The sequence below is a fragment of the Calypte anna genome, chromosome 3 (genome assembly GCF_003957555.1).
Source record: "Calypte anna isolate BGI_N300 chromosome 3, bCalAnn1_v1.p, whole genome shotgun sequence".
Taxonomy (NCBI): domain Eukaryota; kingdom Metazoa; phylum Chordata; class Aves; order Apodiformes; family Trochilidae; genus Calypte; species Calypte anna.
The window spans coordinates 97,391,171-97,404,206 of NC_044246.1; the positions used below are offsets into that span (position 1 = coordinate 97,391,171).

Here is a 13,036-nt window from a genome sequence, read left to right on the forward strand (position 1 = left end):
CTCTTTTTCCAGACGACTTTCAACAAGACAAGAGGGCACGGTCTTAAGTTGTGCCAGGGAAAGTTTAGGTTAGATATTAGAAAGAATTTCTTTACAGAGAGAGTGATCCAGCATTGGAATGGGCTGCCCAGGGAAGTAGTGGATTCTCCGTCCCTGGAGATATTTAAAAAGAGACTGGATGTGGCACTCAGTGCCATGATCTAGCAACCGCAACGGTGGTTCAAGGGCTGGACTCGATCTCTGAGGTCCCTTCCAACACAGCCAATTCTATGATTCTATGATTTTATATATATATATATATGTGTGTGTGTGTGTGTGTGTATTTTTCTAAAGAAGTGGAGAGAGGAAAAAGAGTCATATATTTCACAATGAAAAAGTACAAGACTCCTCACACACCCAAGTGGAATGGTGTTTACAAATGCATTATTTTCTACCAAGAGAGTTGAAAACAATCTTATTTTATTTGAAGAAGGTCTAATGATTAATTTTCATCAATATTAAGGCAAAATTTTAAAAAAATTCATGTGTTTATATTTTTTTGTCAGCCTGTGCTGAAGTTCACCATTAGACTGACAGCATTTCTTAAAGGTTAGAAAACACACACAGAAAATGCAAAAAGCAGATTTTCAACTCTCACTTAACCCAGGATTATTGTACATGCCTGAGTAAATCCAGAGCTTAAAGTGAATCTGTTCAATGATACAGTGGGCTTTAGGACTGATCCCCAGCAGTACCATCACCTCTCTACCAGTGAACATACAGTGCCTGTGCCAAGCAGATTCAAAGAGTAGATTCCACCCAAGACTCTGAGTAAAGAAGAACCAGGTAGGAACCAGAACTACTTACCTGAAAGGCCTGTATACAAAAATCCTAGTCAGCAAAGAAAGAGCATGTTAAACCTCTACAATGAAAAGAAGAACTATAAACATCTGCATAAAACTCAGGAAATTTCATACTTCTCTTCTTGATGCTGGTCCTCCTGGTCACTTAGTTCTTCATCATCTACCATATGCCCAAACGGTTCAGAGGAAATTGATACCATATTAGATAGGATAACTCTGCTATCACTGCTTCCTGTGAGGATCAGCTGATCATGAGAATGATTGTATCTGACATTCCAGACCCTAAAAAATTAAATCAGAAAGAACAATAAGATATTCTTGGCAGGTTAACATTGGCATCAATATTAAATGTTTTGAGGCTTTTTTGGTTTGGTTTGTTTTTTTTAAAAAAAAACACTAGAAATTGATCTTTGAATGGAATGGTTAAGTATGTAAAGAAGTATGCCTCATTCCAAAGATTGTGTTTTGCCTACTTCATTTGGCTTTAAGTTTCTATGACATCTGTTTTTTATGAGGTGTCTTTAAAATTCCACAAATAAGTTTCGAAAAAAAAATAAAAATCCAAAGAACAAAACATACCTATCAGTGGTATCATTCCTTTAGAGTACATACCAATTCATTGTTTAGTAGGTCAGACAAATATATTTAATACATATATAAAAATTTCCCCAAAGCAAAGCGAGGATTAGAAATAACCTGTTAAACAAAAATCTCACAATATTCTTACAATAAAGTTTAAAATAGACCCTAAAACAAAAGTAGGATTATCTTTCACTTTGATTTTTTACATTTTACATATCAAGTTAATACCAAATGTCTCATGGTTTTTGTTTTATTCTATTCTCTCTTTTAATCTTCTGGAAAAAAAGAAATTATAAACTCTGCTTTTGTTAATTCACATCTTCATTTCCCTCAAAGTAGCTTCAGGGTCCAGATTTCTTTTGCAAGAATTACTACAACCCATATTTTATAAATATGAACTGCTCATCTTTTCATAACCAGTGAAGTCTGTGAACATCAGACAAGATTCTTCCCTTGCTCCAGCCACAGGCCAGAGTGGTAGATATGAGCTCTAAATGTTATCTCAGAGAATCAAATGACTCACTTGTATATTCTGGCTTAAGGGCTGCAGAGAGCATGAAAAAAGTGGGGCTGAACTGAGTGTTTCTACGATTTGACAACAGAAGGATATATGGCAGCTGCTGCAACCAAAACAGCTCAAGGGCTTTTCTGCATGCCAGGTGCAGGAGATCAGAATCAGTTTGGGAAGGCACACCTGTGTCCCAGCTGGCCCCTACAAGCCAAGTTCTATGCTGGGTTTCTCAGAGGTGCACCTTATCTCCCAACAACTTCAGCAAGTTTCTTGCCAATTAGACCAACATTGTCCAAATTCTTAATTTACAATCACACAAGGAACATTTGCATGTTGAAACCTTCCCTCTGTGCAGAAAAATGACTATTCACAACTGCACAAGCATAGTTAGTTTGCTTTGTTCTTAAACAGTAAAATAATTAGCTGAATAAATTACATAAGACGTACACCCACAAAACAGCATGCAGATAATTTGTTTTACCAGTGGGAATGCTCCTCTAGTGTCTTCACTGGTTCAGTGACATTTCTTGTGTCCCAGAATTTCACCTTGCAGTCATCTCCACAGCTAGCCAGGTAGTACTGTTTATTGGGATTAAAGTCTAGGTCTCGTACCAGCTGTCCATGTGCATTTTCTATGCAATATATCTGTCTGTAAGACACATTAAAAAAATTAAATGGTCTATAAAAAGCTAACTGCGCTCTGCTGACAGGAATCTGTTTCCCTGGAAACTTGCATAATCCCCTTAGCACCCGCAGACCTAGAGTTCCCATTGCTAGTGCATTTTTTAGGGAAATCCCAGCTTTTAACAGTGATTTGTATAGATTTCTCAGCTTGCATTCTTCCTTTTTTGCATAAGAATCACCTGGAACTAAAAGGAACTGTAGTTCCAGATGATTCTAGCACAGCTCTCTTAACAATTGTTATGAAATGTCTGCTACTAAAACAGTATTTCGACATAAGATCTTCTCCACCCCTGAACAGTTGTACCAATTCTGTATTAATGACATCCAGTTCTCCCTATATGAAAAGCTGGGATGCAAGGTACTCAACATATATGAACAACAGCATTTTCTTATTGCTCTATTTTGAAGTTACCTTCTTGAGCTCTGGGTTTCATCACTAATTTCCCTGTGGCCCTTAAGCTAGTCAGCCATGCTCATACTCATGCATATGGAATATTATTTGTATTTCTGCTAAAAACATGCATGTTTATTCAAAACATCAAGTTCAATCAATTTGTCTCCACACCTTGCCTCTTAAACTGTTCTTTTTGTTTCTTTTTTGTTTCTCCCTATGTCCATTCTCAAAGCCAACATTTACTCAAGTTCTGCTTACATTTGAGTCTTCTACCATCCTGACAAGAACTTGTCAACCCTGTGAGCTTTTTTTCTTTTTTTTTTTTTTTTTTTTTAATTAAAAATGTTTCTCTTCAGAAAGCAGACTGACCAAAACTTTGTACTTTCAACATTGTATGTATGTTCTCCTTTGAAGTCTCTTGCTGTTAATGCTTAACTACCAATACAAAGCAAAATAACTCCACAAGGAATAATTCAAAGTATACCAGGCCTATACTATACCCCATTCCTGACAGCTGCAGCAGTCACTCTAGGTAAAGCCTATCACCTAGATACCCAACTTCAACATGGCTCAGAGGTTGAGAGGGCAAGGATATCACTCAAATATGCCGTTCCAGAAGGTCTAAATTCAGCATTTCCTCTTAGTTTCTTGAAACATGTTTAAGGGAAGATTTTTAAATCTCAAGCATGCTTGCAGCAATAAAACACTTCTTTCCTCCTTTATTTTTTACTTCTTTCCTGCACTTCTTGCATTGCTCATGGAGATGTGTGCAATGGCTTAAAAAGAAATCCCACTGTACACTGAGTACATGTGGTACATGTACCACTTACCATGAAAGCCTTTAGCCCAACTTAACTATTATTCTGACCATTATTCTTTTAGAGGGCAAAGAACAGGACTTTCAAACCTTATGAAAAGCATATAGGAAGTGACTTAATTATTATATTTGTATTTTTAGCTTGTGTTTATTAACTTACATAAACCTTTGTGACAAAAACACACAAGGCTGGTAAACCATGGCGATTTATTGCTACAGCCATGAGCTGGCAGGAACCATAGAACTAAATTTAAAGTCATCCCCCTTTAAGGCAAAAAAAGTTATTACAAGACATCAGTCTTCTCAGGTTTAGTGATAGATTACTATGTGCTAAGGGGATAAAGCGTATCTTAAAAGAGCTTGCACAGGCTTTAGTAGTCATGGCAACAGATGTGAACAACAGCATTCCTCTGCTTATCAAATCACAAATGTGCAGGGGGGAAACATCTTATTAAGTATATTTAAAACCTTGATTGATTTGATTGTGATTTTGATAGATTCAGGAGTTTCCTATAACTAGCATGCCACAATCTTTTATATAGTATAGTATACTGTTTGTTAAAATCAGAGAAGAGTGAATTTAACCTGAAATACCTTCAGAGATGAAAGTTACCTTTAAATAATATGCTGTGAAGACAGTTCACAGCATAGTCAGGACTCATGTTAAATCATTTTCAGGTTGAATCACAAAAAGGCTTCATCCAAGTAATGCCTACATATTAAACAAATAATCTTCAGACCAGTACATAAGTTCAGTAAAACTCCATATATACGGTAAAATTGAAGCTTAGGGGGAAAAGCAGAGAAACCTCAGACATACAAGCCAAATCATTCCTTCTATAAGTGACAGTGCTGCCACATTTCTAACCTTTAAAAAAAAAATAATAAAAATTATGTTAGCAGCAATGAAAAAATCCTTCTCCAGAGGAGATTGTCTTTTTTTTAGAGAACAAGACTGCAGTGTCTCATTACCTCATGCTTCGTGTGTCCCATCCTCGAACAGTGGTATCATTGGCTGTTGCAATCTGTGTACAGTTGTGGTGTGGACTCCATCTTCCAGAAGTAAATTTTAACTGCCCTTTCCCTTCCAAGGTTGTAGAACTAGAAAGCTAAAATAACAAAACAATGCTGAGAATGGTTCTAGATGTAAAGTTAAAATTAAAATAGCTCCACTGAAGACAAAACCTGCACAACAGCCTAAAGGACACTTAAGAGGTAAGGAAGGGAAACATTCACCCATAAGAAGGAATCCCTATGTAACAGAAAGAAGACTGCAAGTCATCTTCCTGGAAATCCAAAAACCAAATTTAATGCAAACAAAGCTGGTAGTTCAGAATCACAAACACAGGTTTAAAAAAAACATTAGCTTTATTTGTAGATCATACATAAATATGTGCACACGTAGACAAACTTTCTTTTTATCCTGAACTCTTCTTCCCTCTGCTTCTTTAAAGGCATAGAAGTTGAATACAGAAGAAAAGCACCATAAAGGAATTTTAAAACACTAATCTCACTTAAGGATTTGGATTTGCACTGCCCAGAAGAAAAAGACAGCTATGAGGAATTTCTACAGTGGATTCTGAAGAACAACAATAAAAGGAAGCATGATCCAGCATCTACTATTAGACAACAGAATTAGCTACTTAGCTGTTCTTGAATTGTGCAAGGATTACACATTGACTTTAGAAAAAAGTCTGGACAAAATGAAAACTTGAACAGTGTAAAATGGTTATCAGAATATGGATGGATTTAGTTCATAAGTGCTCTAAGAGGATCAGCACCTAAAGCGGGTGACTTAGAAACAATAAAAGAGCAGTATGATATTATATTCTAATTGCATGAGAGCAGTGATTTGATTTCAAAATAAAAAGTTCTGGAAAAAATTAGGCAATACAATATGATTGGAACAAAACTGTAGATGTTCTTCAGCGAAGGAAGGGGATTTACAAAAGAAAAGTATCTTAAATATGAAAACTCTATCCTAGTTTGAAATACTGATTTCTGTGCATTCAAATGAAAACATCTATTGCTCCAACTTTTTTATCAAAACATCCATAAGGACTGAGTGTCCTCCTTTCCTGCTTCAAGTTTTGATCCCAGAAGGACTGATTCCGAAAGAGAAAAGAATAGGCAGTTATCTCAAAAAAAATTAGAAAACCAACATGTATTAACTTCTAGACAGTAAAGAAATGATCTAGAAAAATCACAAGCAGCACAGAGACAGTGAAACAATTGTTCATGCTCTCTTCCAAAAAAGAGTGACTGGCCACAAAACGAAGCTTGTTGAAGTCAGATTCAACAGTAAATAAAAGAAAATGGTTTCCACGTGACAGACTTTGAATAAAAGACACTTGAATGCACAAAGCTTACTTAGGTTAAAGAACACAATATAAAGTATTTGGAAGAAAAATATATTGAGGTTTATACAAAGTAGACAAACTCAATCAGGCTCAGAAAAATTTTTGGATTACAAAGAGTAGTCTTAGAGCATTAAGAAGAAGTATCCAATACACTGGCTGCACTGAACTTTTCCTTGGAGTCTGCTATGGCCACTGTTTCAAGCAGAACACTGGGGGTGGATGGCCTGGGGCACAGCTCAGCATTACCAGCCTTTGAACTGAGCAGTACGAAGCAGACAAACAGCAGAATTTAACTTTTCTACTGAGGGTGGCTGAGGAGGCTCTCCCAACATATGAAAAATAATGTGAGAAGACCAGTTCTAAAGTTGAGTAAAGTTTCTGGACTTCTATAAACTTATTTTTTTATTTCTTAACAAATAGAATGACTAAAAATAGTAACTATTATGAATTTGGAAGGTCAGTTGTTTCCCTCAAACAGACTGACACAGAAGCAAAATATTTTGAAAACAGAGAATGTTCTCATGCTCTAGTTTGATTAATTTAGAAATCCATACGGCATCTTTCTGCATAACAAAGTATCAAATTAAAGTAAATACTACATTTCTGACTATGTATAAATGGTTACCAGTGACACTCAAGCAATGTTCTTATAAGAAAAGAAAGGCTGGCATAAGAATCTCAAAAATAGTGAGTTTTCTTCTCAATTAATTAAAATCAATCTGGTAGAGCGTGCAATGTTGGAACACATTAGTATTGTAGTTTCAGAATTTTCTCATTTGAAATAAATGGATTATCGGTCATTAAGTATATAGAGAAAGATGCAAATTTCTATATAAAGTTTCAACAACTAAAGCAATCTACTAAATAGTTATCAATACATTAATATCCTCCATTTCCTCTAAGGAAATGACCTTGTTATCCTTTCTTGACAAAAATAGTTGCATAAATTATTCCAAAGATTAAAAAATTGGCATATTTTACTTGATATGTGAGAAAAATGCTGTTTGACTTCTGAATCCCTTTTTTTTTTACATATTTCTTTAATAATCTAGTTTTCTTACCTGTGAAGAAGCAGCTGTGTTTTGAACAGAATAAAACACAAAAAAACCCCATTAAGCGAATGCTAAGGAACTCCCACATCTTACCCAAAATGCTCTTAAGACTAAAAATCTGCTGGATGTCCATGTGCATTGTAGGTAAGACCAATAAAGATGACATTATTCTTTTTATGAAATATTCATAGATTCACACTGCACATGCTTATTGGATCCTGACTGCTTCCTCAGTGAAGACAGGTTAGCAAAGATATGTTAAACAATCAAGTCCATAAATACTCAGAATTTCTAAAGCATATCAACTGAAAGAAGTTAATCCATGGTAGTGATACTAAACTCATTGAGATAAATCACACACATTAGTTATTTTGCTTTTTAACCATAATCTCATGGATTGGAAACAGGCTACAACTCTATTCATGCTGGAGGTTGTGTGGAGATCAAGACAGCCTCAAGGAGACGTCCTTGTAATAAACCCCAGTAACAAAGCCATTAAAAGACTATTTTGGGATCCACAGTAAGGGATGAGTGTTCTTTGAGCTTATGATTGACAGAAACATATAGTGATATGGACTTGAAATTCATGGAGTTCATTGCAGGCAACCATGCCATTTAGTCCTTCCATAGCTTTTTTTTAATTCCTGAACCATCTTACAGTCATTTGCCTTTTCAAACAGCCTCATCATACTGGCAGCTCTCAGTCCTTCTTGGAATAGGTAAGTAACAGAATGTACATATTTTTAAGTGCTGCACAGAGAGAAAATATTTTTATTCCTTAAATACAAGTTCTCTGCTTTATACTACAAAAATTAACCATCAAAAGCAGCTAGTTTACCCTCTGAAATATAGTTACTCCTGTCTATACTGATGATGCAAGTTTGCTATCAGCAATTTTCACCATTTCACTCCTGCAACTATGCTGTCATCAAGGAAATCATTAAAGGAAACTGATGCCAACACCAACTCTTGAGAACTGGTCTGCCATCCTCTTTCTGATCCACTAATTACTCTTTCATTTTCTTCAGACAGTTTTGCCCTCTTTTAATTTATCTATGCTTATTTTAGTAATTTTGTGGCACTCTACAATGTTTTGCACTGAAGGCCACAATGTGTTTCGTCACTTGAGGACCAGCAGCCATCTTGACAAGAAAGCACCTCAGACTGATTCCTAACACCCTCCTGTATTTGGTATGTTTCTTTTATTCAGACAGACCATGAAATCTTCACCACAAGATCTTCCTTCCAATCTGGAATGTCACTGCCAGGTATTTTTTGGTTTTCTGAAATCAAATCACCTAATAAGTTAAATGCTACTTAAGAATCCAGAAGGGACAAGTAATCTAAAAGCAATCTAATTAATAAAACATAAAACAGAAACAAATCAACCAAACCAAACAAACAAAACCCAAACCACATAAAAACCACACCTCCACTGCTCTCCTTTGTGAAAACATAAGGGAAACAGAAAAATATATTTTAATATCTCTGTTTCATTCTGTTGCACTTCCACCTTCCATTCCAAACATACTGCACTTACTCAAGGAAAAGTTCTAGTGATCTAGTGACTCCTGACCTGAAGTCTGTACACAGAAATATGAACTGTCATCTTTCCAGCAGAACCTACCCAGACCTTGTGGATTGGTTGGGCTTCCCTTGGGTTCAACTAATGATTATAGATGGCAAAGAATTGCTAATTTAATTGCAAGAGGTAATGATGCAGTGAGCAGAAGATTAGTTTCAGCCCAGAAGGTAATGTCCTCAAAACAATAATAAAGGGAGTGATCTAGAGGACAGAAGCAGCTCGTCTCAATGCAAACACAGGCAAATATTCCTCTATGAAATACTGTCACGAAAGAAAAAAAAAATTAAAAACTAACATTGAAACAAATTAAAAAAAGATATCCAGAGAACTCTATAGTAAGCTATGGTTAGTAAATGTTAGTAAATGGTAAAAAATCATAGTAAAAAACCTATGATAGGTTGACCAGATATTTCAAAGAATGAACACACCAGCAATGCATCTCTGGTTTTGTTTACCAGCCTCCTATCGATTCTATTTCATTCTAATAGGGAGTTAATCCATTAGGAAACAGGCAATCTTCAAAGATTTCAGGAACATAAAGCAGTTGATTTTAGGTCTGAAAAAGCCTATGGTACTGGACTTTATGTTCTCATTAGTTTAATTACTGGAAAGTCTACAATAGGTATTTTAAAGAGACACTCATGGCTTCCTCAGCATCTTGTTCAGCTGGACTCTGGTTAACCCAGGATACCACCCACGTTTGCAAAAAATTTGTTGCAGACAAGAAGTAAATGGGAATGCAAGAGTATCAGTCATCTTAGAAGAGATGCACCTGGCTTAACATTTAGATGCCGGGAGATATGATTCCTGAGAGACAAGTTTCTTTAACAACTACACTTCACTTTAAGAGTAGTCACTGATTCAGTGATGAAGAAAATATTGTCTAAGAGTAACTCAAAATCACCAGGAAGAAGACTGAAATAGTAAACAGTTACTTGAGGGTAAAGTTTTAATCACAAGCAATTCTAATTTCAAGTGCAGTCCCATAAGATACTAGAATATTTTAGACAGAAATCTAATCAGTCAATATCTATATCTAAAGTGTGACTGAAAAATCTAAATTACACTCCTAATTTCTGCAAGCTAAGGTTTTTAACAGACATTTCAAAATGCTCCTATCTGGAGATGTCATTCAAGTGTTGAGCTATCTACTTTCATAGTCTGAGCTTCACAAGTTGAAGCAGGTTTTTGGATGCTAAATTTCACTTTCAGTTTTTCTCGTTTTCTTTTACCAAATATAAGCTTATAACAAATGTCATATATCAAATCCCCTTAGTTGCTTTAGTGTTTACTTTGCCTTCTGGAGTCATTATTTTGCCATCAATATTTGATGCAGAACAGACACATTTAAACTAACATATAGGCAAGGAACACTAACTGAAATACTGAAGAGATTTGTAAGGTGAATAGTGCTTTGAGGACAGAAACATTGATTAAAAAAATATCAAAATTGCATTTTTTGTGGTGTAGAGTCTAGTCCCCTTCAATATTATGCCGATCCAAATTCTAGCAATGGGTGGGAGAGAAAACAAAAATCAAATTTACATTCACAAATAATTGTATTACAGTGTGAGAAGGTTAGTTCTGAGAAAAGTAATAGTAAAGTAAAGGGAAGTAAAGTAGTAAAGGGAAGACACAACATGCAAAATTTTAGAATGTCAGTCCAAAGAAAAATAAATTGAGGAGGAGTGGGGGGGGGGCAGAAAAAAAAAAAAAAAGACAGCATACCAAAGGAAATCAATCATATTTCAGATATATTAGGATTAGGAAGAAAATTGAGACTGATATGAGAAAGCTGGGACAGTGAAAATGATAAGTAATTAATATTCAAAAGAACTTTAGCAAGAGAGGACAGAGCTGCCCAAAGAGAAAAAAGACAAGGGAAAAATGCCAAGTAGTCTACCATTCCCAACACTTCAAAGAGATGTGAAGAACTATCTACAACATTGAAGCAGTACCACTTCCAAAAGCAGCTTTTCAACAGGTTTAAAGAAGACATTACCAAAAAAGTTGATGTGTTGTGAAGGCATTAGAAAAGAAATACTGACTAATGTAGGAGTAATGCAAATCCAGTGAATGGAATGCTACCAACCAGCTCCCGGAGGCAGCCTTCAAAAACTCTCAGCATCCTTTTCACAAAAACTTCAAATTGGAAGATAATGTAACACTGAACTTCCAGGTGAAATAAAAGCTGAAGTTTCCTCATTTAATGAAGGCCCTCAAAGGGTTTACTGATGAATATAAATTATTAAACTGTATTACATTATGCTGATACTACATAAAATCTACCAGAAGAATAACAACTCAAGACTCCAACTCTTTGCACACAGTCAGATGGTACCAGGGGGAAGAATTTATGGTCATGTCTTCGACTCCTTCTGCAACTACCAGTTGAGAAATCTGATTCTGTAGTATACAACACAAGAAGCTAACTCTGAAAAATGATGATTTAGTTCAAGAAATGGCAGGAGATCAATTGAATAATAATGTTCTTGACATAATCAGTTTCCATTTTTAAGGACAGGCATAGACCTAAATTACTCTATACAGAAACATCTGAAGTTTTCTATATACAATCTAGATTATTCACTATAAAGCCAGTAGGAAAGGAAGAGCAGCTCTAGCAAAAGGAAAATAGCAACCAGCAAGAGACACAAAAATATCAAGTTGCTTTCTTTTAAACACATTTTATTCAAGACAACCAACAGAGTAATCATATACCCCACCAGCATTAAAGGCAAGAAGATATTTCTCACATGCTTTCCTAATATTTTGATTTGGAAATCTTGGGCTAGGGAATGTTATTGATTGTTTTGTGTGTATATATATATATATATAAAATATTAAAAAAAAAAAAAAAAACACAAAAACAAAAACAAAAAACCAAAAGAATTCTTACCACAGCTTTGTTTGAACTTTCCTGCAAATCCCACAACAAGATGTTATTATCAGCCAGGGAAATAATCTTTTTACCGTCTCCCATTGGTTCCCACATAACACTGTAAAACAGAAACAAAAAACCACAACCTAACATTAAAATCAGATTTTGCATATAAAACCATTTTAATTCTGTGGATCTAATACATTCCAAAACATATTAAGCCATATTCCTTATGGTTTCTTTCAGCTGGAATACTTTGCATATTTTAAGTGTAAAGTCTGCCATTACCTAGTAACCTAGCAGTTTTTACACATACTCGATTAACATTGTTGCAGCATTGGTTACTTAAAAGCTATGTGATAACACACTTAGTATGTGTGATGGAATCTTTTAGTCAGTGCTAATGTACAGATTGATTTCTTTTTGAGTGCCCTTTGCTATCCCCTCCAAATCTGTCAGGAAAAGGAATGCCATCCATCTTCCCTAGCTGTAAGGCTGAACATAAAGAGAGCTTTTCTACATCCTTACTCCATTTGTCGTCCATTCTCCATACTGAACCATACAGTGATCATGCAAAATGAACAGTTAAGTCATTGCAGCAGACATTCTGCAAACATACACAGAAAAAGAACAGACTTTGATATACACTGAGTGCTTTAGCTTGGAATCCCAAAGTTCTTAGTAAGTAATGTGCATCCTTTTTAAAGACACACCAAGAATTGTAAGCCTCAGAGCTTTCATGCAAACCTCTTCCAGTTCAGCACTTGTTACCACGACTCTACCAACATGCACATTTTACCTGTGATTCACCAGTTTCTTGCTAGAAATGCAAGAAATCAGTCATCATCTCTAGTTCTGCCTGTAAGATGCAGCATATTGAAGCCAGTCAGTATGGGCAGCACAACTAAGTATATGCACTATAACCCAAATAAAATTTGGGGGGATAACAGTCAAGTTAAAAGAATAATACTTATAATTTGATGATAATAGACAGCCCTACCCAACAATTTAAAAAAAAAGTTGTGCATCCTTCCAATCATCTGTCTCATGGTGACAAAGTATAGCTGAAGGCAGAGTATGAATAGACACACGGAAAAACTTCTTTCCATATGTATACATAAACTTAAGTTATACAAAGGCACTTGATGGGTTGGTCTTAGTGCATATATGAAAGTGAGGTTTGTCAAGAATCACTCTCTAGGCATATGTTTTCTAGCTTTTTTTAGCTTTTTGCATGAATCGAGTATCTGGATTGGAGAGATAAAAGAACGTTGCAAGAGTAGATGTGGCCTTGGGCAAGTCAGCCCACCATTAGACAGCCACTAATT

General features: G+C 35.5%; 1 protein-coding gene across 1 annotated transcript in view; it reads right to left on the bottom strand.

Annotated features, from left to right (window-relative positions):
- The window catches only part of EIPR1 (EARP complex and GARP complex interacting protein 1), a 62,789-nt gene that overhangs the window by 11,731 nt on the left and 38,022 nt on the right, over positions 1-13,036 (bottom strand). The window contains exons 5-8 of the mRNA XM_030447611.1: positions 11,727-11,826; positions 4,803-4,939; positions 2,417-2,584; positions 957-1,124 (exon numbers count right to left, since the gene is read on the bottom strand). Coding sequence (XP_030303471.1) covers positions 957-1,124; positions 2,417-2,584; positions 4,803-4,939; positions 11,727-11,826 — 573 coding nt within the window. The remainder of the gene's footprint in view (positions 1-956; positions 1,125-2,416; positions 2,585-4,802; positions 4,940-11,726; positions 11,827-13,036) is intronic.